Genomic DNA, 24,184 nt, shown 5'->3' with positions numbered 1-24,184 from the left:
GGATGCTAACTGTGAAAACTGGAATAAAATAATAAAGAGGTTGAATTGAGATAAAAGGGTTAATTGGACATAAAACAAGTTTATTTTTCATAAATATATAGATATATCTTAAATTAGTAAAGTTTGACTCTAATGAGTCAATTTACAAACATCCACAAGACAAACAACAAATATTTACCACACCTTCAGACAGCATACAAACATTCACCAGACCTTCAGACAGCACAACAAACTTTTACCAGACCTTCAGACAGCACAACAAACATTCACCAGACGTTCAAACAGCACAACAATCCTTCACCAGACCTTCAGACAGCACAACAAACATTTACCAGACCTTCAGACAGCACAACAAACATTCACCAGACCTTCAGACAGCTCAACAAACATTCACCAGACCTTCAGACAGCACAACAATCATTCACCTGACCTGCAGACAGCACAACAAACATTCACCAGACCTTCAGACAGCACACAAACATTCACCAGACCTTCATACAGCACAACAAACATTCACCAGACGTAAGACAGCACAACAAACATTCACCAGACCTTCATGATCAGACGACAGCAGACAAACATTCACCAGACCTTCAGACAGCACACAAACATTCACCAGCCCTTCAGACAGCCCACAACCATTCACCAGACCTTCAGACAGCACATCAAACATTCACCAGACCTTCAGAGAGCACAACAAACATTCCCCAGATGTAAGCAAGCACACAAACATTCACCAGATGTAAGCGAGCACACAAACATTCACCAGACCTCCAGACAGCACACAACCATTCACTTGACCTTCAGACAGCACAACAATCATTCACCTGACCTGCAGACAGCACATCAAACATTCACCAGACCTTCAGAGAGCACAACAAACATTCACCAGATCTTCAGACAGCACAACAAACATTAACCTGACCTTCAGACAGCACAAATATTCACCTGACCTTCAGACAGCCCAACAAACATTCCCCAGACCTTCAGACAGCACAAAAAACATTCACCAGATTTAAGACAGCACACAAACATTCACCAAACCTTCAGACAGCAAACAAACATTCACCAGACCTCCATACAGCACAACAAACATTCACCAGACCTGCAGACAGCACAACAAACATTCACAAGACTTAAGACAGCACAACAAACATTCACAAGACTTAAGACATCACAACAACCATTCACCAGACCTTCATGATCAGATGACAGCAGACAAACATTCACCAGACCTTCAGAGAGCACAATAAACATTCACCAGATGTAAGACAGCACAACAAACATTCACCAGACCTTCAGACACCACACAAACATTCACAAGACCTTCAGACAGCACAACAAACATTCACCTGACCTTCAGACAGCACAACAACCATTCACCTGACCTTCAGACAGCACAACAAACATTCACAAGACTTAAGACAGCACAACAACCATTCACCAGACCTTCAGACAGCACACAAACATTCACCAGACCTTCAGACACACACAAAAAAAATTCACCAGACCTTCAGCCAGCACAACAAACATTCACCAGACCTTCAGACAGCACAACAAACATTCACCTGACCTTCAGACAGCACAACAAACATTCACCAGACGTAAGACAGCACAACAAACATTCACCAGACCTTCATGATCAGATGACAGCAGACAAACATTCACCAGACCTTCAGACAGCACACAAACATTCACCAGACCTTCAGACAGCACAAAAAACATTCACCAGACCTGCAGACAGCACAACAAACATTCACCTGACCTTCAGACAGCACAACAAACATTCACCAGATATAAGACAGCACACAAACATTCACCAGACCTTCAGACAGCACACAAACATTCACCAGACCTTCAGACAGCACAACAAACATTCACCAGACCTTCAGACAGCACAACAAACATTCACCAGACCTTCAGACAGCACACAAACATTCACCAGACCTTCAGACAGCACAACAAACATTCACCTGACCTTCAGACAGCACAACAAACATTCACCAGATGTAAGACAGCACACAAACATTCACCAGACCTTCAGACAGCACACAAACATTCACCAGACCTTCAGACAGCACAACAAACATTCACCTGACCTTCAGACAGCACAACAAACATTCACCAGATGTAAGACAGCACACAAACATTCACCAGACCTTCAGACAGCACACAAACATTCACCAGACCTTCAGACAGCACAACAAACATTCACCAGACCTTCAGACAGCACAACAAACATTCACCAGACCTTCAGACAGCACAACAAACATTCACCAGACCTTCAGACAGCACAACAAACATTCACCAGACCTTCAGACAGCACAACAAACATTCACCAGACCTTCAGACAGCACAACAAACATTCACCAGACCTTCAGACAGCACAACAAACATTCACCAGACCTTCAGACAGCACAACAAACATTCACCAGACCTTCAGACAGCACAACAAACATTCACCTGACCTTCAGACAGCACAAATATTCAACAGACCTTCAGACAGCACAACAACCATTCACCAGACCTTCAGACAGCACAACAAACATTCACCTGACCTTCAGACAGCACAACAAACATTCACCAGATGTAAGACAGCACAACAAACATTCACCAGACCTTCGGACACCACACAAACATTCACCAGACCTTCAGACAGCACAACAAACATTCACCTGACCTTCAGACAGCACAACAACCATTCACCAGACCTTCAGACAGCACAACAACCATTCACCAGACCTTCAGACAGCACAACAAACATTCACCAGATGTAAGACAGCACACAAATATTCACCAGACCTTTAGACAGCACAACAAACATTCACAAGACTTAAGACATCACAACAACCATTCACCAGACCTTCAGACAGCACAACAAACATTCACCAGACCTTCAGACAGCACAACAAACATTCACCAGATGTTAGACAGCACACAAACATCCACCAGACATTTAGACAGCACAACAAACATTTACCTGATCTTCAGACAGCACAACAAACATTCACCAGATGTAAGACAGCACACAAACATTCACCAGACCTTCAGACACCACACAAGCATTCATCAGACTTTCAGACAGCACAACAAACATTCACCAGACCTTCAGACAGCACACAAACATTCACCAGATGGAAGACAGCACACAAACATTCACCAGATGGAAGACAGCACACAAATATTCACCAGACCTTTAGACAGCACAACAGACATTTACCTGATCTTCAGACAGCCCAAATATTCACCTGACCTTCAGACAGCACAACAACCATTCACCTGACCTTCCGACAGCACAACAACCATTCACCTGACCGTCAGACAGCACAACAACCATTCACCTGACCTTCAGACAGCACAACAACCATTCACCTGACCTTCAGACAGCACACAAACATTCATCCAATTTTAACACAACACAAGAAATGTTCATCAGACTTTCAGACATCATCAAGATTGAAAATTCTATAACCTGGGCATATTGATCTGTAAGCAAGAGATAGAAAGCAGGTAAAGCAGCTAGATAACACACTAGTACTCTAATATTACAACGGAGGATTTGTCAATGACTTCAGGTTTCTATATTACAACGCAAACCTCAAATACAAACAGATGACACTTCTTAGAGAACTATACTAACTAGTCTCTAAACATACAGTTATAATTTGTCAGATTTTGGTAGAGAGGATGACACTTCTCAGAGAACTGCAACATTTAGTTTCAAATCACATCGTAATTATTTGGCAGATTTGATAGAACAAATGTCAAGTGCTTGTATACAAAGGTTCATTGTAATACAAAGCCACACCCACAAAATTTATAAATACTACCATGGTAACTTGATCCTGTGAGGGCGGGGAGCCCAAACCCAGGTGAGCATATCTCGCCTAGCAAATAAATGCAAATCAAGTCAAGATTTAAGCACAATGAATTGCTATATGACTGTTATAAGTAAGATATAATAAGAAGCTACTGTAATTGTAACGAATGTGGGGTTTCATTTAACACCATCAGACAACAGATTTTTAAGTTGCTCATTGACGCTTAAAATGCAATATTATTCTCTCTGTATATTTATTTTAATAATTTGATCTCTCTTTTGATTTTTTTTTTTTTTTTTAACCCTGTACACAAGTTATAATTATGTGATTTCCGATTATCATGAACAAACGGTCAGATGATTTTGCAGTCATATTGCAAATCCGAATGGAAAAACAAACATATCATTGAGTATGATAATTCATGTGTATTCACAATGCATGTAGTAATTATAAAGCATTATGAACCAGCTTAACCCATGCAAATTTGTTAGTATCTGTGCATTTTCATATCGATTTTGAGGTCATATATTTCATTTGACTAATATTACATGTTTCCACTCTATTTTTAGAAACAGTTGGAATTCTTTTCAGATCTAAGCAACTTGCCTTTCCTGAACACGCCATGAACACGCCATCAGTCTTTTTGCCACAGATTAAAGACTTTATGAAACATATCCTTTATTAGTTTATATGCTAATATTCATTCACACGCCATTGACATTTTGAGACTATATTTGGAAAGTCATTTAACTCATTCACCCCTGAAGACACATTTGAACTCTTGCAATTCAAAAGTTGGATTAGTTCATTATGAAATTTCAGGGGTAAATGAGTGAGGGTTGTATGATTTGAATGTCAAAGTTGAACAAACCAGAGGGTGCTTCAGTGAAAAAGATCAACACTATTTCAAAAGGTTCTTAAAATCACCCGAGCTATTTCTTAAAATTCAAGGCACATTAAAAATTCTCCATTTCATAATGTGGATACATTTCTTCATAGCAAAACTCAACAGACTTCAGGATTTGGTTACAGATAAACTGTTTCATGCAAGAGCCATGCTAATGCAGAATATATTGCATGGTGGCACGAGTCAGGAAATGGCAGGGTTTCTTAAGGGTAAATGTAGAGTTATATGCAAGAGTTATATGCATCTAAAAGAACACATAAGTATATTTTATGGAGTTTTTATTCATGGCAGTACCTACCATGAGGAAGGAATCAACAGGAGGACTGGAGGCAAGGTAAAAGTCCTGTATCTCGGAGTCAGCAGCTGTAAGAATAAATCCAATCAACCTCAATGCATTCAACAATCATCAAGAAAAGACACTTCATTTGTGCATCTTAACACTTCTCCCCCCATTTTCATTTTCAAACACAGAATGTTTTCTTGGTTATTTCATGAGTGCTTTGCATAAAGAGATACACATATATAAATAAGTACTAATATACAAACTTAGCATCATAGCCCTACAAGATAAGCCATGTTCATCAGACAGACAATGGATCCTTACTTCAGCTTATCACAGAGGCTGCACAGAGACATGTACAATGTAACCTGTACACCCGACCTTAGGTACCTAACTCTGTCAACTAACCACAGGGGCTGCACAGTGACATATACAGGGGCTACACAGTGACATGTACAATGTAACCTGTACACCTGACCTTAGGTACCTAACTCTGTCAACTAACCACAGGGGCTACACAGTGACATGTACAGGGGCTACACAGTGCCATGTACAGGGGCTACACAGTGACATATAGGGGCTACACAGTGACATATACAGGGTCTACACAGTGACATATACAGGGGCTTCACAGTGACATACAGGGGCTACACAGTGACATATACAGGCGCTACACAGTGACATATACAGGGGCTGCACAGCGACATATACAGGGGCTACACAGTGACGTATACAGGGGCTACACAGCGACATATACAGGGGCTACACAGTGACATATACAGGGGCTACACAGCGACATATACAGGGGCTACACAGAGACATGTACAATGTAACCTGTACACCCGACCTTAGGTACCACATATACAGAGGCTACACAGGGACATATACAGGGGCTACACAGCGACATATACAGGGGCTACACAGTGAGATATACAGGGGCTACACAGTGTAAACTGTACACCCGACCTCAGGTACCTAACTATGTAAGCTGTACACCCGACCTTGGGTACCTAACTCTGTCAACTAGCCACAGGGGATACACAGTGACATATACAGGGGCTCCACAGTGACATATACAGGGGCTCCACAGTGACATATACAGGGGCGACACAGTGTAAGCTGTACACCCGACCTTAGGTACCACATATACAGAGGCTACACAGTGACATATACAGGGGCTACACAGTGTAAGCTGTACACCCGACCTCAGGTACCTAACTCTGTAAGCTGTACACCCGACCTCAGGTACCTAACTCTGTCAACTAACCACAGGGGCTACACAGTGACATATACAGGGGCTACACAGTGTAAACTGTACACCCGACCTCAGGTACCTAACTCTGTAAGCTGTACACCCGACCTCCGGTACCTAACTCTGTCAACTAACCACAGGGGCTACACAGTGACATATACAGAGGCTAGACAGTGACATATACAGGGGCTACACAGTGACATATACAGGGGCTACACAGTGCAAGCTGTACACCCGACCTCAGGTACCTAACTCTGTCAACTAACCACAGGGGCTACACAGTGACATATACAATGTAAGCTGTTCACCTGACCTTAGGTACCTAACTCTGCCAACTTACGAAAGGGGCTACAAAGCAATACACATGATAACAGCTAGACACTAGGCCAATAATGAATATTTACTTTCATCAACTTACATTTGGCCTACACAGTGACCTATACAGGGATAAACCCAATGTAACCTCTACACCCGACATAAGATCCTTACCCCAATCAACTTATCATAGAATCTACACAGTTACTGACACAAACAACAGACACAACTGATACTTGCCTTCATCAGCTATTCGGTTATTATCCAGGATTAAGTGATAGGCTATGTTGAGCTGATCGTACCGATCTCCGCTCATGAGGGCTCTGTTCACTTCCATTTCTGTCACATTGAATTTCTACAAAATAACATCACATTGTAGCAATACTAAACTGTGTCAATTTATCTTAACATCAAATATCATTTTACATAGAAAGTTGGAAGTTTGTTGTACATACAACAAAATTATATTAAGTTTTAAATTATTTCCTTTGGCAAAACTGAAGTGATACAGCAGAATAATGTTTTTTTTTAAATTTTTTGTCTAATAATGACTTGAGTTGATCAATAATTACAGCTTCAACACGATTCTTAATCTATTGATTTGAACATTCAAATGTTTTCAAAAGATGATGAGCACGTATGATTTAAGATCAAATCTGGCAGGCATGATGTACAAAATCCTGATGCTCAGTGCCAGTAATGACTTTATACCACGTACTGATGGCTCATGTCTGGTGATCTGTTACAGACTTACCTCACATATTTCCCTCACGACGTCGTAGTCTACAATGGAGGCATCTTGGTCATTATCTGAAGGAAACAGGTAATTGGGTACATCGTCCTTAAACCAATCGTGTTCCCTGAAATCAATAGCAGAGTCTACATATTGGTATGAATACTTATAAATATTTTAGGAGAAAGCACCCTCCCCTTAACAGAGTGTAGACATAAATTAATAGTGAAGTCTTTTTGCACTCAACTGACTGTTATAAATGATGGATCTTATTAAAATTATATTTCCGATGAGAATTCTGCATGGCTCTGCCAAGATGGTATTGTCAAATCTTTGTAACGTAATGATGTCAATGTCAAATCCCTGTGAAATTTCAGCTTTATACAACACAGTGCCGTGGCATGCCTCAAACTCGCAACCCTCCGGTCACGAGCCCGGCGTCCTACCACTAGACTACCGTGCTTTCATATCACTGTCAAATCTTATCTTCATTGTTCAACCGTTTTAGGTAAATCCTTAAAATTGAAAAACAATTACTGATAGTCCTGGTTATCTGGTATTCCAGAAGTTGACCACCAATGCACATATCAGAGAACTAACTTAAACGCAAAAACTGAATGCTGATGGAGATGCTGACAAAGTCAATGGACCATGAAAGGTAGGCCGCATCCAGCATTTGATGCATGGGTTGAGATGTACTACCTAAGATGCATCTATGGTCCCAGTTTGGATGGTCTAGCACTTGCACTTTCAGTGAAACTAACTTAAACGCGAAATGTTGACGCTGTCGCTGGATAAGCAACACCTTAGTCTTGCGTCCACTTGGTGGCGGCGAGACAAAAACTACCTGACCAACGTTCTGCATAACTTACCTGATACCTTTGATTGTGGCTCGCTTTAACGGGTCAACCTGTAACATGAGACAGAGTAAGCTGACCACTTCCTTGTTGAGGTACTCAGGTATAGCAAATATACCAGCTGTAATTACAACAAAGTAACAATTTAGATTTCAAGAGTTAAATGTATAAATCCATACTCACATAAAACACTTTTTCACCTTGTCCTTTACAAATAACAATTACCCATTTTCAGTTTATATTTTCTTTTATAAATGTATGTGATTCTGATAAAAAAAAAAAGAGTGATGGAAAATTAAGACATTGAAAATTTCATATCATTCATAAATAGGTTTTATAACTGTATTTGTTACTAAAGAAATCTCTCTGAAAAGTAGACAATTTATCTATTGTCGGGTTCGGTGATCAAAAATTGGATGACAGGTAATAAGAACCAATTTGTACAATAATATACACTACAGTACACTTACATTTTATTTTTCTAAATAAGGTAGGTACATGCTCATCATCAAAAGGCAGCTGAAAAAAACCCAAAAAAACTCAAAACTGATTGTAATAAATATCCAGAAAGATATGAACACTGACATAAACAAACAACTCTCCTGAAAATTTGCTTTAATCATAAATATGAGTTCATGTGCTGATTGAGATGTTCAGTAAAGTCTGCGATAATTGCTACTAAGTATACTGTCACAGTGGGAATCATGAATTTATTTCAAAGTACAGACAAAGGGTATCAACATTTTCCAGAGTTGGTACCATTGACAATTTTCTGTACTAATTTTACGGCACAATTCATTGCCTACATTCTTCCTTAATTTACTCAGTCTGAGCAGATTAGCAACAGCTGGTGTTTCACCAGATACAGAACCTGCACATATTAAGGGCATAGGTGTCAGCCACTGAAACCTTCAATGAGGGAGATCTCCCTCCTTCCACATTTCCAATGAGGTAGAAAGTGCGTGAAACTGCTTTGTTCAATATATCTTTCCCTTTTCATGTATCAAAATAACTCCAAAAAGCATTCACTTGATTCAAACATAACTGTAATGATCATTACACACACACTGCATCAACTAAGAGATCATTTGACCACAAGAAGTAGATATTGAGTTTGTGAGAGTTTGGACTTGAATAAGGGAGTTTCGAGGGATATTGCTGATTTTTTGTCAAAATGAGGGAGTCTGCCTCCTATTGAGGGAGGGTTGACAGCTATGTAAGGGATTCTACTTAGTATCATGTTGTTTTATGTCACTTTTCACTCAGTTTAATTTAAATGTTTTCTAGAAACACTGTTTTTTTCTTCTATATTTTTTCCAAGGTAATGTTGCCCTCTTAATGTCACTTAGTATGAGGTGTTTTATATCACTTCATTAAGACTGTCACCAAAATAATTCCGATGAATATTTACCCATTTTCAGGTACCCCAGTCACTTCGATTTCAAACAGTGAGTTTTTGGTCTCGCCTGGGCACATTATGTAAATATTGCCGCAGTTTAACATTTGTCATAGAAAATACATGTAATTATCATAAAGCTATATCAGCATTTAGGCAACAAAAATTGTGTGCCAAAATACTACATAAACTACTTACAGTTCCACAAAGTAGGGCATATAAAATAACACCACAACTCCATATGTCAACTTCAGGCCCCGCATACAATCTGAAACAGCAATATCAACCACAATGTCATAGGAAATGTCCACAACGTCATAGGAAATGTCCACAATGTCATAGGAAATGTCCACAACGTCATAGGAAATGTCCACAACGTCATAGGAAATGTCCACAATGTCATAGGAAATATCCACAACGTCATAGGAATTGTCCACAACGTCATAGGAAATGTCCACAATGTCATAGGAAATGTCCACAATGTCATAGGAAATGTCCACAACATCATAGGAAATGTCCACAATGTCATAGGAAATGTCAACAATGTCATAGGAAATGTCCACAACGTCATAGGAAATGTTCACAATGTCATAGGAAATGTCCACAATGTCATAGGAAATGTCAACAACGTCATAGGAAATGTCCACAATGTCATAGGAAATGTCCACAATGTCATTGGAAATGTCCACAACGTCATACGAAATGTCCACAATGTCATAGGAAATGTCCACAATGTCATAGGAAATGTCCACAATGTCATAGAAATTCATACACCAACTTTGGGCCCAGAATCCCAAACCTCAATATCAATCACAACATTGTCACATGTTGTTAAATTCTTTTTTAAATTTCACAAGATATTTATATATATGGGCAATTATGGGTACAAATTATAAATCCAGGTCCCTGAATATTAAAACCTGACCTGTGTTTGATTGTGAATCAGGATGATGTGTGCAGCTTCACTAGATATCACTTGGCAAACAATTCTCCCAAAAAGGTATCTTTAGCAAAATGTTAAATCAATGTTCATGTTATTTTTCAATAACAAACAGAATTGGAATGAGACTTTTTTGTCCACAATTGATGCAAAATTTTGTTATTGTCAGAATGTTGACTGAATTCATTCTTAAGATATATTACATTAAGGAAATAGATCTATATAAAAGTTTTAAAGAAGAGACATCTTGTACAGACATCTCACATTATTTGCTCATTTCATAATTAAGTTTTACCAATGATTTGCTTTCATTTCTGATTTATATTTGCTTACTTTAAAGCAGCTCAACTTCTTTTACAAGCAGTTTTAATGTCTACAAATCTTTTGGAATCATGTCACATATATTGACAGGTACTCGGACCAAAATCAATTCGTAATGGTCCTTATTTATACATGACAAATGTTTTAAAAAATTGTATACATTTTTTCATGAACCAATCGACAAGACACACAGAGTGTGTCTCCTTTTCACTTCTGAAACCTGTTTTATACCATAGCAGTAGCCTAGTTATTTGAAAAGGTTTCCTGTATCTGTGTTAATTATAATAAACTATAATCTGCACAGAAGAACTCACTTTCCCGAGATGACTTCTGGAGCTGCGTAATTTGGTGAGCCACAGCTGGTTCTGAGGAACTCGCCGTCATACATCATGTTGGAGAGCCCTGCAAACAGAACCATGTCTATCATTATCTCATGTCACCGTGGTTAAAATACTAGCTGCTTCCTACCGCCTCGGTTAGGGAGAATTTCTCTTTAGCTCATTCAGTAGAGCACAAAGCTTACCGGTAAGACTAATTCCCAGTTTTGACTTTCGGCGGAGGAATTGAATAAATAATTACCTCTGTTACATATCATTTCCTATAAAACAGTTGAAGAGTAGCACCATCCTGTATCGGCCAAAGTCTGGTGTTTATAGACTAATTACAGATACTGTTCAACACAATACCACCTATACCTACCAAAGTCTGCTATTTTGACATTGAGGGTACTGTCGAGCAGCAGGTTCTCTGGTTTTAAATCCCTGTGGACTACCATATGTCTACAGATACTGTTAAACACAACACCACCTTTACCTACCAAAGTCAGCTATTTTGACATTGAGGGTACTGTCGAGCAGCAGGTTCTCTGGTTTTAGATCCCTGTGGACTACCATATGTCGATGGCAGTAGTCAACGCCAGATATGATCTGCTGGAAAAACCGCCTCGCTTCTGGCTCCTTTAACTGTGAAGTAAAACCAGATCCTGTCATTAATATATATAACAGCAAAAGAAGCACTCTGGTTTTAATTTGATTAGAACATTTTAAACATGAAGTTAAGTTAAAGAAATGATTATGATGCATGGTTCTGAAATTTTGTATTTGCTGAAGTCGTTAACTATTACCAGTGTACGCTGATCAGTATATCATCTTATATCAAATACAAACCTTGCCATGTTTAACAATGTAATCGAACAATTCTCCTCCGGCCACATACTCCATCACCATAAAAATGTCTGTGGGTGTGCTCATCACCTGGTATCTGTGAATATAAGAACCATTTCCTGAATTTACATGGTGTGACAACACTTCAAAATTGCATATAAAACTTACAAATAATTACTTGACACAGTTTACGAAGAGAACATAATTTAGATCTTTCTCTTTTGGACACTTGAATCGACATATAATCAAGTTAATTAACTCATTCACCCCTGAAGACATATTTGAACTCTTCCAATTCAAAGGTGAGAATAGTTTATTATGAATTTGCAGGGGTGAATGAGTTAAGCTAGTCCCAACACCAACTCATTTTATCACTCATTTTATCACCTGATGAATTTGACCATTGTAAGATTCAAATATGAGATACATTTCTGTTGAGCATATCTAATGTTTAGTGTACATGTACCATCAGTAGGAAATACTACAGCTCTTAAAACACTCAAATCAGATAAACATTTGGCATGAACCCAAAATTCCTCATTCAAGCAGCTGAAACAGACTCTTAGCTACTAATCTGGAAAAAGGCAATATCTGGAACAGTGCAGAATCTCATTTTAACATATATATATATATAGATCTTCCACCATCAGGACCGTCTGAACTTAGAACTACCTTCCAGAGACAGAAGCTTAAGCCTCTGCCCATCACTGACTGTAACTCTTCAAAACTAGACCATACACTCACTGGACAAATCAAGCAGGGATTTATTATCATAGAGAAGCTATAGCTGTTGCCCAGTAACTAGGCACTCCATGCAACCCACTATGATAGTCACACATATTTAATACACATGTATAAGTAATGTACAGGTAGCTTTGCTGCTTTTAAAAGTCTGACAAGGGATTATATATGATCCTTTGCTGAAAATACACTCTCTTTAAAAAAAGGTTGCTTTAATTTGTACAGTAAAGACTACATGGATGAATGGAGATAACACTTTCCAATCCTAGACTTGTTAATTAGTTAACAGATGATGGACAGACATGACAACTTACAGTTTGATTATATGAGGATGTCTGAATAGTTTAAGATTCTGAATTTCTCGCTTGATCTTGCCAACAACATCAAGATTCTTGATCTTTTGACGATTCAAAATCTTAACAGCCACTTTGTGATTGGTTACATGGTGGGTTGCAACTGAAAAAGAAAAGAAAAAATACATTCATAGTAAGATTGTACCACTTGATGCTGCAGTCTGGCAGTGTATATATATATCAATGACTCCAATAAAAGGTACTGCCATTCATTTTGGTCGGCTGGCTCATAAATGATTTTTAAAAATGAATGCTTTTACATTGCACCTCTAGTCTATCAGAAAGTCAATTTACAAGCATAAGAGGCCCAATGATTTTGAACTCACACTAGGATATTTTGGAAATGAGGTTGAAATCTTCTCAGAAGTTTTGGACGAAACCCTCCCCCCAATCAAACTTCTTGGATTAATGAAGACCACCATATAATGAATAGCTTTTGATTCTCAATGGCGCAGAATGTAACCTAGTATTTTCTGTCTTGTTCTCAATAATTTAATTTCTATGCTCAAGTCATATCAATGAAAGATTTTGCGCTCAAGGTTTGAGCATTGATCATGTTCTCAAAGATTTCTTGATATCTGACTTCTTTTTGACCTCATACTCTCAACCCCAATCAACACAATACATTATTTCCGTGCAACTCTCAGATTTTTTGGGTGTATACCGAAAGTACATATGGCCCCACCATGTACAGAAAAATGCTTAGTACTGTTGGAAATGTGGATACATTTTCTTTTAAGACCTCCTATATGCACTTAAAATGTGTTCTCCTTCCGCGGACATGATCTATGTTTCCTTCAAAAACACATGCCATTTCAGAGTTTCAAAGTTTTTCGCAGTCATCGAACCACTTTATGTATTTTTAAATGAGTTTAACGTCAGCCTCTTGCCGACATCTGTTGTATGATTGGCTGGAAGCAAAGCCATTGTTTTGCTTAAATTACCAGCCAACCAACACTGCATGTTTCGGTATGTGGCCGACGTCAACCTAATTAAAATACAAAAAGTGGCTCGATGACTGCGAACAACTTTGAAACTCTTGTGAAATGGCACAAGTTTTTGGAGGAAACGGAGAACATGTCCGTGTAAGGAAAATACATTTTACGTGCATATAGGAGGTTTTAAAAGAAAAAATATACATATTTCCAAGGGTACTTAGCATTTATCCATACATCAGCTAGAAATATTGTTTTTGACGCAATAAAGTTAGTTGGGGTCTACTTTTCGACATCGACAGCTTTCCACCCTTCTTGTATATAAGCATTGCATGGGGTGTCATTTTTACCAAAAGTTGATCTAAACCCCTAAAACATGTAAAAGTACTCTAAACACCTTAGTTAAGTTCCAATTATAGCTGTAACAAATTCTCAGGTCCCAGTGATTTTAGCTAGAATAAAAGCAGATCTTTCACTTGTGGTTTTGATATCTGGTGTCATGAGAAATCATGCTACAACACATTTTTTCGTTAATATTGTTTGACAGCAAATATGCATTTGTAACAGAGCGAGCAACCTCTTGTAATTATGTAGCAGGGCAAACAGAACTGTCAATGGCTCCATTGTACAGGTTGGGCACAACGGCGCATATGGGTAATAATCCTGCATTTGGATAACATCTTTGTATGTTGGGGTTGAATGCACTTCGAATCTACTTTCACTATCCCATATAAAAAATCAAAATTTTGTACTTCATTTACGTTATTGAAAATCGCCATATCTATTGGTTATTACAAACACCTTTTGGTTGAACAGTTTTTGATTTTGAAAGTATTTCACGACCTTTGAAGCCTTAGAAAAGATGGGACATCTAAAATCACGAAAATGTCAAAACACGAAAAAACGTTCAACCAAAAGTTGTTTATAATAACCATATAAATAGCGATTTTTAATAAAGATAGTGAAGTACAAAATTTTGATTTTTTTATATAGGATAGTGATAGTAGATTCGAAGTGCATTCAACCATAACATACAAAGATGTTACCCAAATGTGCCCAACCTGTTGTATGTTTACAATTTAATTCGATAAATAAATGCATACTACGAACGTTTACCTGTTGATTTACTGACGAGCTAATTAACAATAACGTCCGTATATTGAATCAGTAGACAATACTCATATTTAGGTGGCAAATTACATTTGTTTAATCAGTTTAAATTACATAAATGAATTATAATGACACCAGAAACAAACAACATGTTTGCGTGACCTCCCAAATGTAAACAATGTCATCTTGGAAAGTTGCCTTTGCCCTCGTCGCAATTCGGGCAGTAATTATATTGTAATTCAAGTAAATCTATCATAAAGGTAAAAAAATATCAATATAAACCAGCATACTTTTAACTTTCCCAAAGGTTCCAACGCCGAGCGTATCTCCCAGAATATAATGACCGATTTTTATCTGAGGTGCAGTTTTCTCCGCCATGTTTACAGTTTATCCTCGCGGATGGCGAGTCTGTAACCAGAATATCCAGGGGCGTAGCTCAGGACTTGCGCGTTTGGGGCACGTATGGCACTAATTTCCAGGTGCAATATCTATTTGCACATTTTACGTCTTCATATCCCCAATAAAAAAGTTGTCAGTGTTGATTTTCATCCTCCGACGTTCACATTGACATGTGCCAGATCAACAACATGGACGTCATATGGGCCTCCTCAATCTGTCATCCAATCAAATTACACAAGAGTGGCTCCGGAAATAAATCGCAGAGGTGAAGGTCATTTGCATGCAGCGTACAAAGATACACAAACCCGAATATGTTCAGTAGCCAGGAACAATTAGACAAAAAGACTGGTGAATATGGCATTGGAAGATTTAATTATTTGCAATCGCTTGTCACTGAGTTTCAAGACACAGACAGCAATGGTTAGTAATCAGTAAATCGATTGAATATATGCTGTCTGACTTATAATGGGAGTTGCATCCCTTACTCTACACTGTACTGTATAGTACAGTAAGATTTTTTAAGGACTTTAAAATTTAAAGCTTTTATGAAATATGACAATTATACATAATGTAGTACATGTACATTGCACGAGACGGATCAATGTTGTGTCCCGAGGAGATCAGATAAACGAATGGTAAACTATGAGGAAAAGTGCAATGATTGCAGCAAGGAATATACATAAATTTCTGGACCAAGACTTAAAAAAGCTCTTATCAAGAGAGGTTGAACAGATCTAGATTTCATCAGAATTTTGTATGACGTATAACGTTTAACTATATACTGGTTTTATTTGTCTCTGAGTAACCCTTTGGCAAATTGACAATGAAGGTTGTGTTTACCCACTCCTAACTATAATCAGGGACGTATATATACTGTCCCTGCTATAATGTATCTATGTATCTACAGAAAGCCTGATGAGTAATTAACCTTTTTTATTCTATATAAAACTTTTTTTTTCAGAAAGCAAGCAGCAAATCATAGCTAATTTAGCAAATTTTGCATATGATCCCATAAACTATGGACACTTTCAAGTACTGAATATTGTGGATCTTTTCCTTGGTAAGTTCTCAAAATATATGTATGTTCAAAAACAATCTAAATTAATTAATTTTTGTCACAATCAGATTGAGATTTTGTTGTTGTTAAGATGACAATTATTTTTTCTAGAAAAATGGTTTAAATTTGAACAACTAAAACAAATAGTTTGTTCAATAATAATCCATGTACAAGTGTATTTTTAATCAATTGTGCTGAAGTATATAGGGCTAATATGTTGAAGATATTTTGAATTATAATCAATTAAATTTGTTTATCCATATTTCTTTTCTTACTAAAAATGATATTTGCTTGATAATACCAAACTGAAGGAATTAAACTCAAATTGTTGGCTTCAATGAAGAATACTGACAATTCATTTTTAAATGTTTTGTAAATAATAAGTATTCATACAAATATTTCAATCATTGAGTCAAAGGAACAACAATTGATTTATATTTTGACCAGATACTTTAGAAGAACCTGATGAAAAGCTGGTAGAATATGCCATAGGAGGAATATGTAACTGCTGTTTAGGTAAGAAGGTGACATCAGTTTTACAGATAATGTACACGAACAAGTACTTTATATTTCTTAAACATTTTCATGAAAACAAAAATGAAGACATGAGTGATTTGGTCTTATAAATGATTAATGAACATTCAATTGAGTTTATTTGATCTGGCATCTTAAAATTAATAAAATTGAAAAAAAGTTATAATGTTTTATTTACTCTGATAGATAAGAAGATCAAACAGCAGATCATACAACATGAAGGAGTGAAGCTTGTCGCTGGGTGTCTGTCTAGGTGAGTGGACAGTCCTTACCTGTATTGTGTTATCTCCCCTGTTTATAAAGCTTGTCACTGGTTGTCTGTCTAGGTGAGTGGACAGTCCTTACCTTTATTGTGTTATCTCCCCTGTTTATGAAGCTTGTTACTGATTGTCTATCTAGATGAATGGATAGTCCATACCTGTATTGTGTTATCTCCCCTGTTTATGAAGCTTGTCTCTGATTGTTTGTCTAGGTGGGTGGATAGTCCATACCTGTATTGTGTTATCTCCCCTGTTTATGAAGCTGGTCACATTCCTTACCTGTATTGTGTTATCTCCCCTGTTTATGAAGCTTGTCACTGGTTGTCTGTCTAAGTGAGTGGATAGTCCATACTTGTATTGTGTTATCTCCCCTGTTTATGAAGCTTGTCACTGATTGTCTATCTAGATGAGTGGACAGTCCATACCTGTATTGTGTTATCTCCCCTGTTTATGAAGCTTGCTCTGGTTGTCTGTCTTGGTGAGTGGATATATAGTCAATACCTGTATTGTGTTATCTCCCCTGTTTATAAAGCTTGTCACTGATTGTCTGTCTTGATGAGTGGACAGTCCATACCTGTATTGTGTTATCGCCCCTGTTTATAAAGCTTGTCACTGGTTGTCTGTCTTGATGAGTGGACAGTCCATACCTGTATTGTGTTATCTCCCCTGTTTATGAAGCTTGCTCTGGTTGTCTGTCTTGGTGAGTGGATATATAGTCAATACCTGTATTGTGTTATCTCCCCTGTTTATGAAGCTTGTCACTGATTGTCTGTCTTGATGAGTGGACAGTCCATACCTGTATTGTGTTATCTCCCCTGTTTATGAAGCTTGCTCTGGTTGTCTGTCTTGTTGATTGAGTGGATAATTCTCGCCTGTGTTGGAGTTGTCTCCCCTGTTGTTATACTAAGTGACCTTGAGCAATATATATAAAATTGTTACTTTCTGTAAAATATAGATGTTTACTTCATCATGTCAGAATTTAGTCTTTGTAAATTTTGAAACATTATTTTAAATGTTATGAAATAATTTGTATTGTTTTGTTTCCAAGTCCTAATGAAGAAACTGTGTTATCAACAATCACAACACTCATGTACCTTACTACACCTGAATCAAAGAAAGGTAAGGTAGCAATCAGCTTTAAACATCACATTTACACTGCTGTATTGTACTAGGTTCTCATGGAGTTTGAAGGGAAATTTGAAAAAAATATACTAATATAACTGCAAAGTCTACCGTTGTTACAAATGTAGACCTATACAAGTTGACCATAGTTATAAATATGTGTAAAAAATTTAACATTGTTACAAATATATTTACAAAGATGATCATTCTTATAAATACAATTTTGACCATTGTTTAAATATAGATATGAAGCTGATCTTTACAGATGTACATAAAAAGTTGACAAAAAGTCGAAAGAAAACTGTAAAGTTGACCGTAGTTGAGTAGTTATAAATAAAGATGTATAGTTGACATTTGTGCTCCTTTTTTTTCCAGAGATTACAGCTTTGCCTATTGTAGAATGTATGCTGAGGTTTTCTGAGGCTAATAACAAGAGACTAAGTAATCTGGCCAAGGTTTTTCTCAAGGTAAAACTTTTAAAGGACATTGTTGGTGTACAAGGTTAAATCCAAACATTGTGGGAAGATGTCACCAGGTGAGATCGAAAGCTGTACACGTGTACAAGTAAATTAAACGTTTTACTCAGTAAAATTTTATTTTAAAGGTATATCTCACAGGCAAAATTTCTTGATGTCAATTTCAGGTCAATTTTACCCGAAAAGAGCAAAAAAGGTCAATTTCAGTTCAAAACTTGACCTCAATTTGTCCCGAAGTTGACATGAAAGTTGTATCTGAATTTACATGAATATTTTTCAGTCAATTTCACCTGAAAATGACTTCAAATTGACATGGAAATTTCACCTGAATTGACATGAAACTAACCTGAAAAAAAAAATTCATGTGAAATTGACCTCAATTTAACATAAATTTTACCTAAATTTGAATTTCTAGTAAGGATTTTTCAGATCAAATTGACATCAAGAAAGTTTGTCTGTGTAAGTGGTCCATTATTTAAGAACCAATGTTTATTACAACGTTTCACCAGATGAAGCCCGCCTGGGAGCTTTCCTGATTATTTTCTCTCTTTTCCTTTAGGATTATTGCTCAGTTAGTCAGCTGGATGCAGCGAAACAGATACAACAGCAGATGTCAGGTTTAAGTCAGTCAAGTGAGGACACTTGATGAAACAGCCAAGCATGTTCAACATCAGATGTTAGGTCTTTCTCAGTCTAGCAAGGACATGTGAAGAAACAGCAGTTCCATGTCAGTGCAATGATGACCCCTGTTAAAAATTCCAAGCCTGCACAACATCAGTTAGCAGCTTAAAGTCAATCTACTGAAGACACCAGATGAAAAAGCCAAATATGACCAACAACATACATTAGTTGTCAGGTCAGCGTCAGTCTTGTGATGAAACGGCCAAACATATACAACATGAGTTGTTGGGTCAGAGTCAGGCTAGTGAGGACAGGTGATGAAACAGCCAAACATGTACAACATCAGTTGTTGGGTCTGAGTCAGGCTAGTGAGGACAGGTGATGAAACAGCCAAACATGTTCAACATCAGTTGTTGGGTCAGAGTCAGGCTAGTGAGGACAGGTGATGAAACAGCCAAACATGTACAAAATCAGTTGTTGGGCCAGGCTAGTGAGGACAGGTGATGAAACAGCCAAACATGTACAACATCAGTTTTTGGGTCAGAGTCAGGCTAGTGAGGACCCATGATGAAACAGCCAAACATGTACAAAATCATTTGTTGGGTCAGAGTCAGGCTAGTGAGGACAGGTGATGAAACAGCCAAACATGTACAACATCAGTTATCAGGTCCCAGTCTATCTAGTGAGATCTGAATCAGTCTAGCAAGGAAATGTGACGAAACAGCTTAATAATATTTGATATACCAACATCAGCTAGGTGCTCAAAAAGTCTCAATCTGGTGAACCTTTGTTTTATAGTAGTGATTGAGTACATACTGTTTGTCGTGTTCCTACATCAGGTCGTGTGATCAGGTGTATGAGTATGTATTTGTAAGTGTCTCATTCTTATTTTATTGGTCAGTGGTCTTTGTGTGCATTTGGAACTAAAGTGTTGCAGATTTAACAAACAGTCAGCACGATAGACAGGCATTATTCAGTCCAGTCCACAGAGAAAATGAAAGATTTTGTATGTACCAATACATATGTATTTTAAGATAACCTGAATATAAGCGTTATTATTCTTATTGAAATATTTTTGATTATGGAAACTGTTTTGATTAATTTTTATGAAATATCAGTAGATTATTAATTTTTTGTTCATTTTGTGTGTGTATTTTTTCTTTCTAAAGCTGTTTGTCACATTTTTAGGTCACCTGAGACAAAGTCTCAAGTGACCTATTGCGATCGCCTTTTGTCCGTCGTCGTCGGTCGTCCGTCGTGCGTCCGGTGTAGTCCTAAGCCCCCAGGGGCCTGAGGGGCGGGGCCAAAAAGGGTCAAATTGAGTAAAATTTCAAAAATCTTCTTCTCCAAAACCCCTGGACCAATTTCAATGAAATTTTGCAGGGACCTTCCATGGACAAAGGTCAACAAAAATAGTGGCCGGTTTAGTCCCAAGCCCCCAGGGCCCTGAGGGGCGGGGCCAAAAAGGGTTGAATTGACTAAAATTTCAAAAACCTTCTTCTCAAGACCAAGATATGGTAGAATCAAATACTCTTCATAGATGGAAGGGTCTTAAGGTTTATGACCCTAGGGTCTCACGTTTTCCCCCTGGGGAAGGAGGGGGGGGGGGGCAAAATGTATTATGGTTTATAATGGCAAATGATACTTTGAATATTACATGTTAATAACTTGATTGGAATTATAACCTTGAATTGACAGTTTGATACTTTGAAAATTTTGAGCCAGCCCTACCCCCAAGGGCTGTAGGGTGGGGCTCAAAGGAGTCAGTGTGCTAAAATTTCTTCATTTTCTTTGTTAAGAATCAGAGATGCTAGTTTCAAATCCTTTTTAGTCTGAAATCTGTATGCTAGATATTGAGTAAGGTGATTTTAAAGCTGTTTGTCACATTTTTAGGTCACCTGAGACAAAGTCTCAAGTGACCTATTGCGATCGCCTTTTGTCCGTCGTCGTCCGTCGTGCGTCCGTAAACAATTTACCTTTTCGACTTCTTCTCCAAAACCCCTGAACCAATTTCAATGAAATTTTGCAGGGACCTTCCATGGACAAAGGTCAACAAAAATAGTGGCCGGTTTAGTCCCAAGCCCCCAGGGCCCTGAGGGGCGGGGCCAAAAAGGGTTGAATTGACTAAAATTTCAAAAACCTTCTTCTCAAGACCAAGATATGGTAGAATCAAATACTCTTCATAGATGGAAGGGTCTTAAGGTTTATGACCCTAGGGTCTCACGTTTTCCCCCTGGGGAAGGAGGGGGGGGGGGGCAAAATGTATTATGGTTTATAATGGCAAATGATACTTTGAATATTACATGTTAATAACTTGATTGGAATTATAACCTTGAATTGACAGTTTGATACTTTGAAAATTTTGAGCCAGCCCTACCCCCAAGGGCTGTAGGGGGGGGCTCAAAGGAGTCAGTGTGCTAAAATTTCTTCATTTTCTTTGTTAAGAATCAGAGATGCTAGTTTCAAATCCTTTTTAGTCTGAAATCTGTATGCTAGATATTGAGTAAGGTGATTTTATTGTTTTTTGTCACTTTGAATAATATTTCTGTTCATGTTAAAAAAGAAATCAACTCTCTGTATAAATATATCAGGTGACCGTTAAGGCCCATGGGCCTCTTGTATGTATATTTTATTGTAAAGCAGTTCTAGATCAGCAAAATCACACTGACAGTCAGGTTAAAGTGATGCCTGTATCAAGATACTGGTCAGGTACTTAATATCATTGTAGATATGAAATAAATTGTATATATTTCATTAAGAAGTTAAAAATAAAATGATGTTCCAAGTAATTTAGATAAATCTATGTGGAATTGAAGCATATATATAATGTTTATATATGTTCAACATCATTCACCTAGACACTTTTAACATACCTAATGACTATGTGTCAGTAACGTGCGGACGGTCGCCCATCCAGCCACTGACCACGCTCGGCGTTGCTGAACTAGTAAGGGCGTGCAAGGTTTGGGAAAGCTAGCTTGCCAGCGAGGCAGTTTTTCCCCTCTCAACCTTGACTGCTAAATATCATTTCTTTGAGTATTGAAAAATGTACATGCATTATTATACATTGGATGGAATAAAGAAGTTGAGAAATTCACAAAACTGACTTTGTTCTAGTGGTACATAGTGAAACCGACGTATCTTTCTTTCGCTGTATCTTTCGCTGTAATTTACAGGGAGTCCAATCGTCATAATTCATCATATCATCTGGTTTAGCTCACGTTGTATATTAACATGGAAACCGCTTTGACAGTGAATGATGACATCTCTAAGGCTGTTGATTAATGAAGTCAAATTAAACCAATTCGAATAGTTTTGGATACCGTAATGCTTTTTGAACTTTTTATAACTTTTGACACTGTAAAAAAATCAGTATTTTTTAGCATATTTTAAATGTTATGTTTTCTTAACCCTGTCACCCCCTAGGTAAATTAAGTAGACTCTGCCATACATTGATCTGGAGGAGTCCATTATGGTCTACAGTGGTGAAAGGGTTAATACTAACTCCTTTGCCCTACACAGCATGCCTGACATGGCTCAACAGTTGCTGGTCGCATTCATAATTTATCCCATTGAAGTCAACACTTGTTCATGGTTATATGAGGTGTCATTATCTGTTGAAATATATTGTTTTAATGTGTTTTAATTCAGTTTACTAACCTTATGGCACTAGAGTAGAGTATCGGTTATCCGTTTGTCTATTGTGTGAACATTTTCATTTTAGGGACGTCATCAATTTCCACTGTCATATGACATAGATAAACACTTTAGGATTGTTTGACGTATTCAAATACATGTATAGGCATTTTGTGTGTTTGGAAATCTTCATTTCTACTCCAGTAGATATTACCTGCCGTCTGCTAAGTGAATATGGAATACAAACTAAAAAAAAACCAGAAGAAGTCGTTTAAAGGAAAAATTGAGTTATGTTAGGTGGATTCGAATGTTTACTTTAAAATGCACCATTAGCAACTGCGAGGGTAGTTTGGTAAACAATGATTGCAGTAAGAGCAAGCTAGTGGATGGCTTACCAGTTTTCAAATATAGGCATTTTTGTGTATTTGGAATTCTTCATTTTAACTCTGTAGAAATCGCCTGCCGTCTGCTAAGTGAATATAGAATACAAACTAAAAAAAAAGAACGTAAAAATATGTGATCATTTGAATTTTATTAAAATAAAACTATTCTATAACAACCACCGGGATATTAACATCATATATAAATGTTCATTCGTTCTGTTGTAGTTTACATAATTTTATCAACATGATTAACATAGTTGAAAAGTCATATATATATCTATTTGTTGTCCGATTCAATATCACCACAATTTAATTGTAATATTGAATCCACTCAATTCGTGAAATAATTAGTCTGGTTGGACACTGTTGTCAGTGGGTGCAGAGCTGTAATGTCTCATTGTCCGACGGACCAAGAACCAGACTTCGCAAATTGTTTCGCTATCATGAAGGGAGGGGGTTGACACTCGTTGACGAACATGCTGTGATGTGCTACTGTTTTTGATGTTTTTATTAACTCCAAGTCGAACTACATATGTAACAATATTGTAATTCCAATTTAGCGTGAGATAAAA

General features: G+C 37.5%; 2 protein-coding genes across 10 annotated transcripts in view; one reads left to right on the top strand and one right to left on the bottom strand.

Annotated features, from left to right (window-relative positions):
- LOC110449031 (5'-AMP-activated protein kinase catalytic subunit alpha-2-like) overlaps positions 1–15,744 on the bottom strand; it is a 33,943-nt gene extending 18,199 nt beyond the window's left edge. For 6 of the 8 annotated variants that reach the window (XR_002462811.1, XR_002462809.1, XR_002462808.1 and 3 more), the window contains exons 1-12: positions 15,415–15,744; positions 13,041–13,182; positions 11,989–12,082; positions 11,640–11,784; positions 11,137–11,224; positions 9,760–9,829; positions 8,636–8,684; positions 8,181–8,286; positions 7,330–7,435; positions 6,816–6,930; positions 5,027–5,091; positions 3,831–3,887 (exon numbers count right to left, since the gene is read on the bottom strand). Coding sequence is in view for 5 of the 8 variants with exons in the window: in XM_021495606.1 (XP_021351281.1) it covers positions 3,831–3,887; positions 5,027–5,091; positions 6,816–6,930; positions 7,330–7,435; positions 8,181–8,286; positions 8,636–8,684; positions 9,760–9,829; positions 11,137–11,224; positions 11,640–11,784; positions 11,989–12,082; positions 13,041–13,182; positions 15,415–15,502 (1,125 nt within the window). In the remaining 3 variants the exon portion in view is untranslated. The remainder of the gene's footprint in view (positions 1–3,830; positions 3,888–5,026; positions 5,092–6,815; positions 6,931–7,329; positions 7,436–8,180; positions 8,287–8,635; positions 8,685–9,759; positions 9,830–11,136; positions 11,225–11,639; positions 11,785–11,988; positions 12,083–13,040; positions 13,183–15,414) is intronic. The other 2 variants (XM_021495641.1, XM_021495648.1) reach the window with 1 other exon arrangement.
- A 45-nt stretch (positions 15,745–15,789) lies between these two features.
- LOC110448585 (armadillo repeat-containing protein 7-like) lies at positions 15,790–20,728 on the top strand. Of its 2 annotated transcripts, XR_002462748.1 has the most exons (8): positions 15,790–15,943; positions 16,485–16,583; positions 17,028–17,096; positions 17,301–17,367; positions 18,423–18,493; positions 18,872–18,963; positions 19,532–19,907; positions 20,094–20,728. XR_002462748.1 is itself a non-coding variant. In XM_021494910.1 (7 exons), exons 1-7 carry the CDS (start codon positions 15,835–15,837, stop codon positions 19,616–19,618), a joined length of 594 nt encoding a protein of 197 aa, XP_021350585.1. In that variant the 5' UTR covers positions 15,790–15,834; the 3' UTR covers positions 19,619–20,728. The 2 variants fall into 2 exon arrangements, 1 of the variants encoding a protein (XP_021350585.1); XM_021494910.1 differs by having other exon boundaries at positions 19,532–20,728.
- The last annotated feature ends 3,456 nt before the right edge of the window (positions 20,729–24,184 follow it).

This window comes from Mizuhopecten yessoensis, unplaced genomic scaffold (assembly GCF_002113885.1).
Source record: "Mizuhopecten yessoensis strain PY_sf001 unplaced genomic scaffold, ASM211388v2 scaffold431, whole genome shotgun sequence".
NCBI classification, from domain to species: domain Eukaryota; kingdom Metazoa; phylum Mollusca; class Bivalvia; order Pectinida; family Pectinidae; genus Mizuhopecten; species Mizuhopecten yessoensis.
Note: the sequence above shows the minus strand (reverse complement) of the source record. Positions and strands in the feature narration are given on the sequence as shown.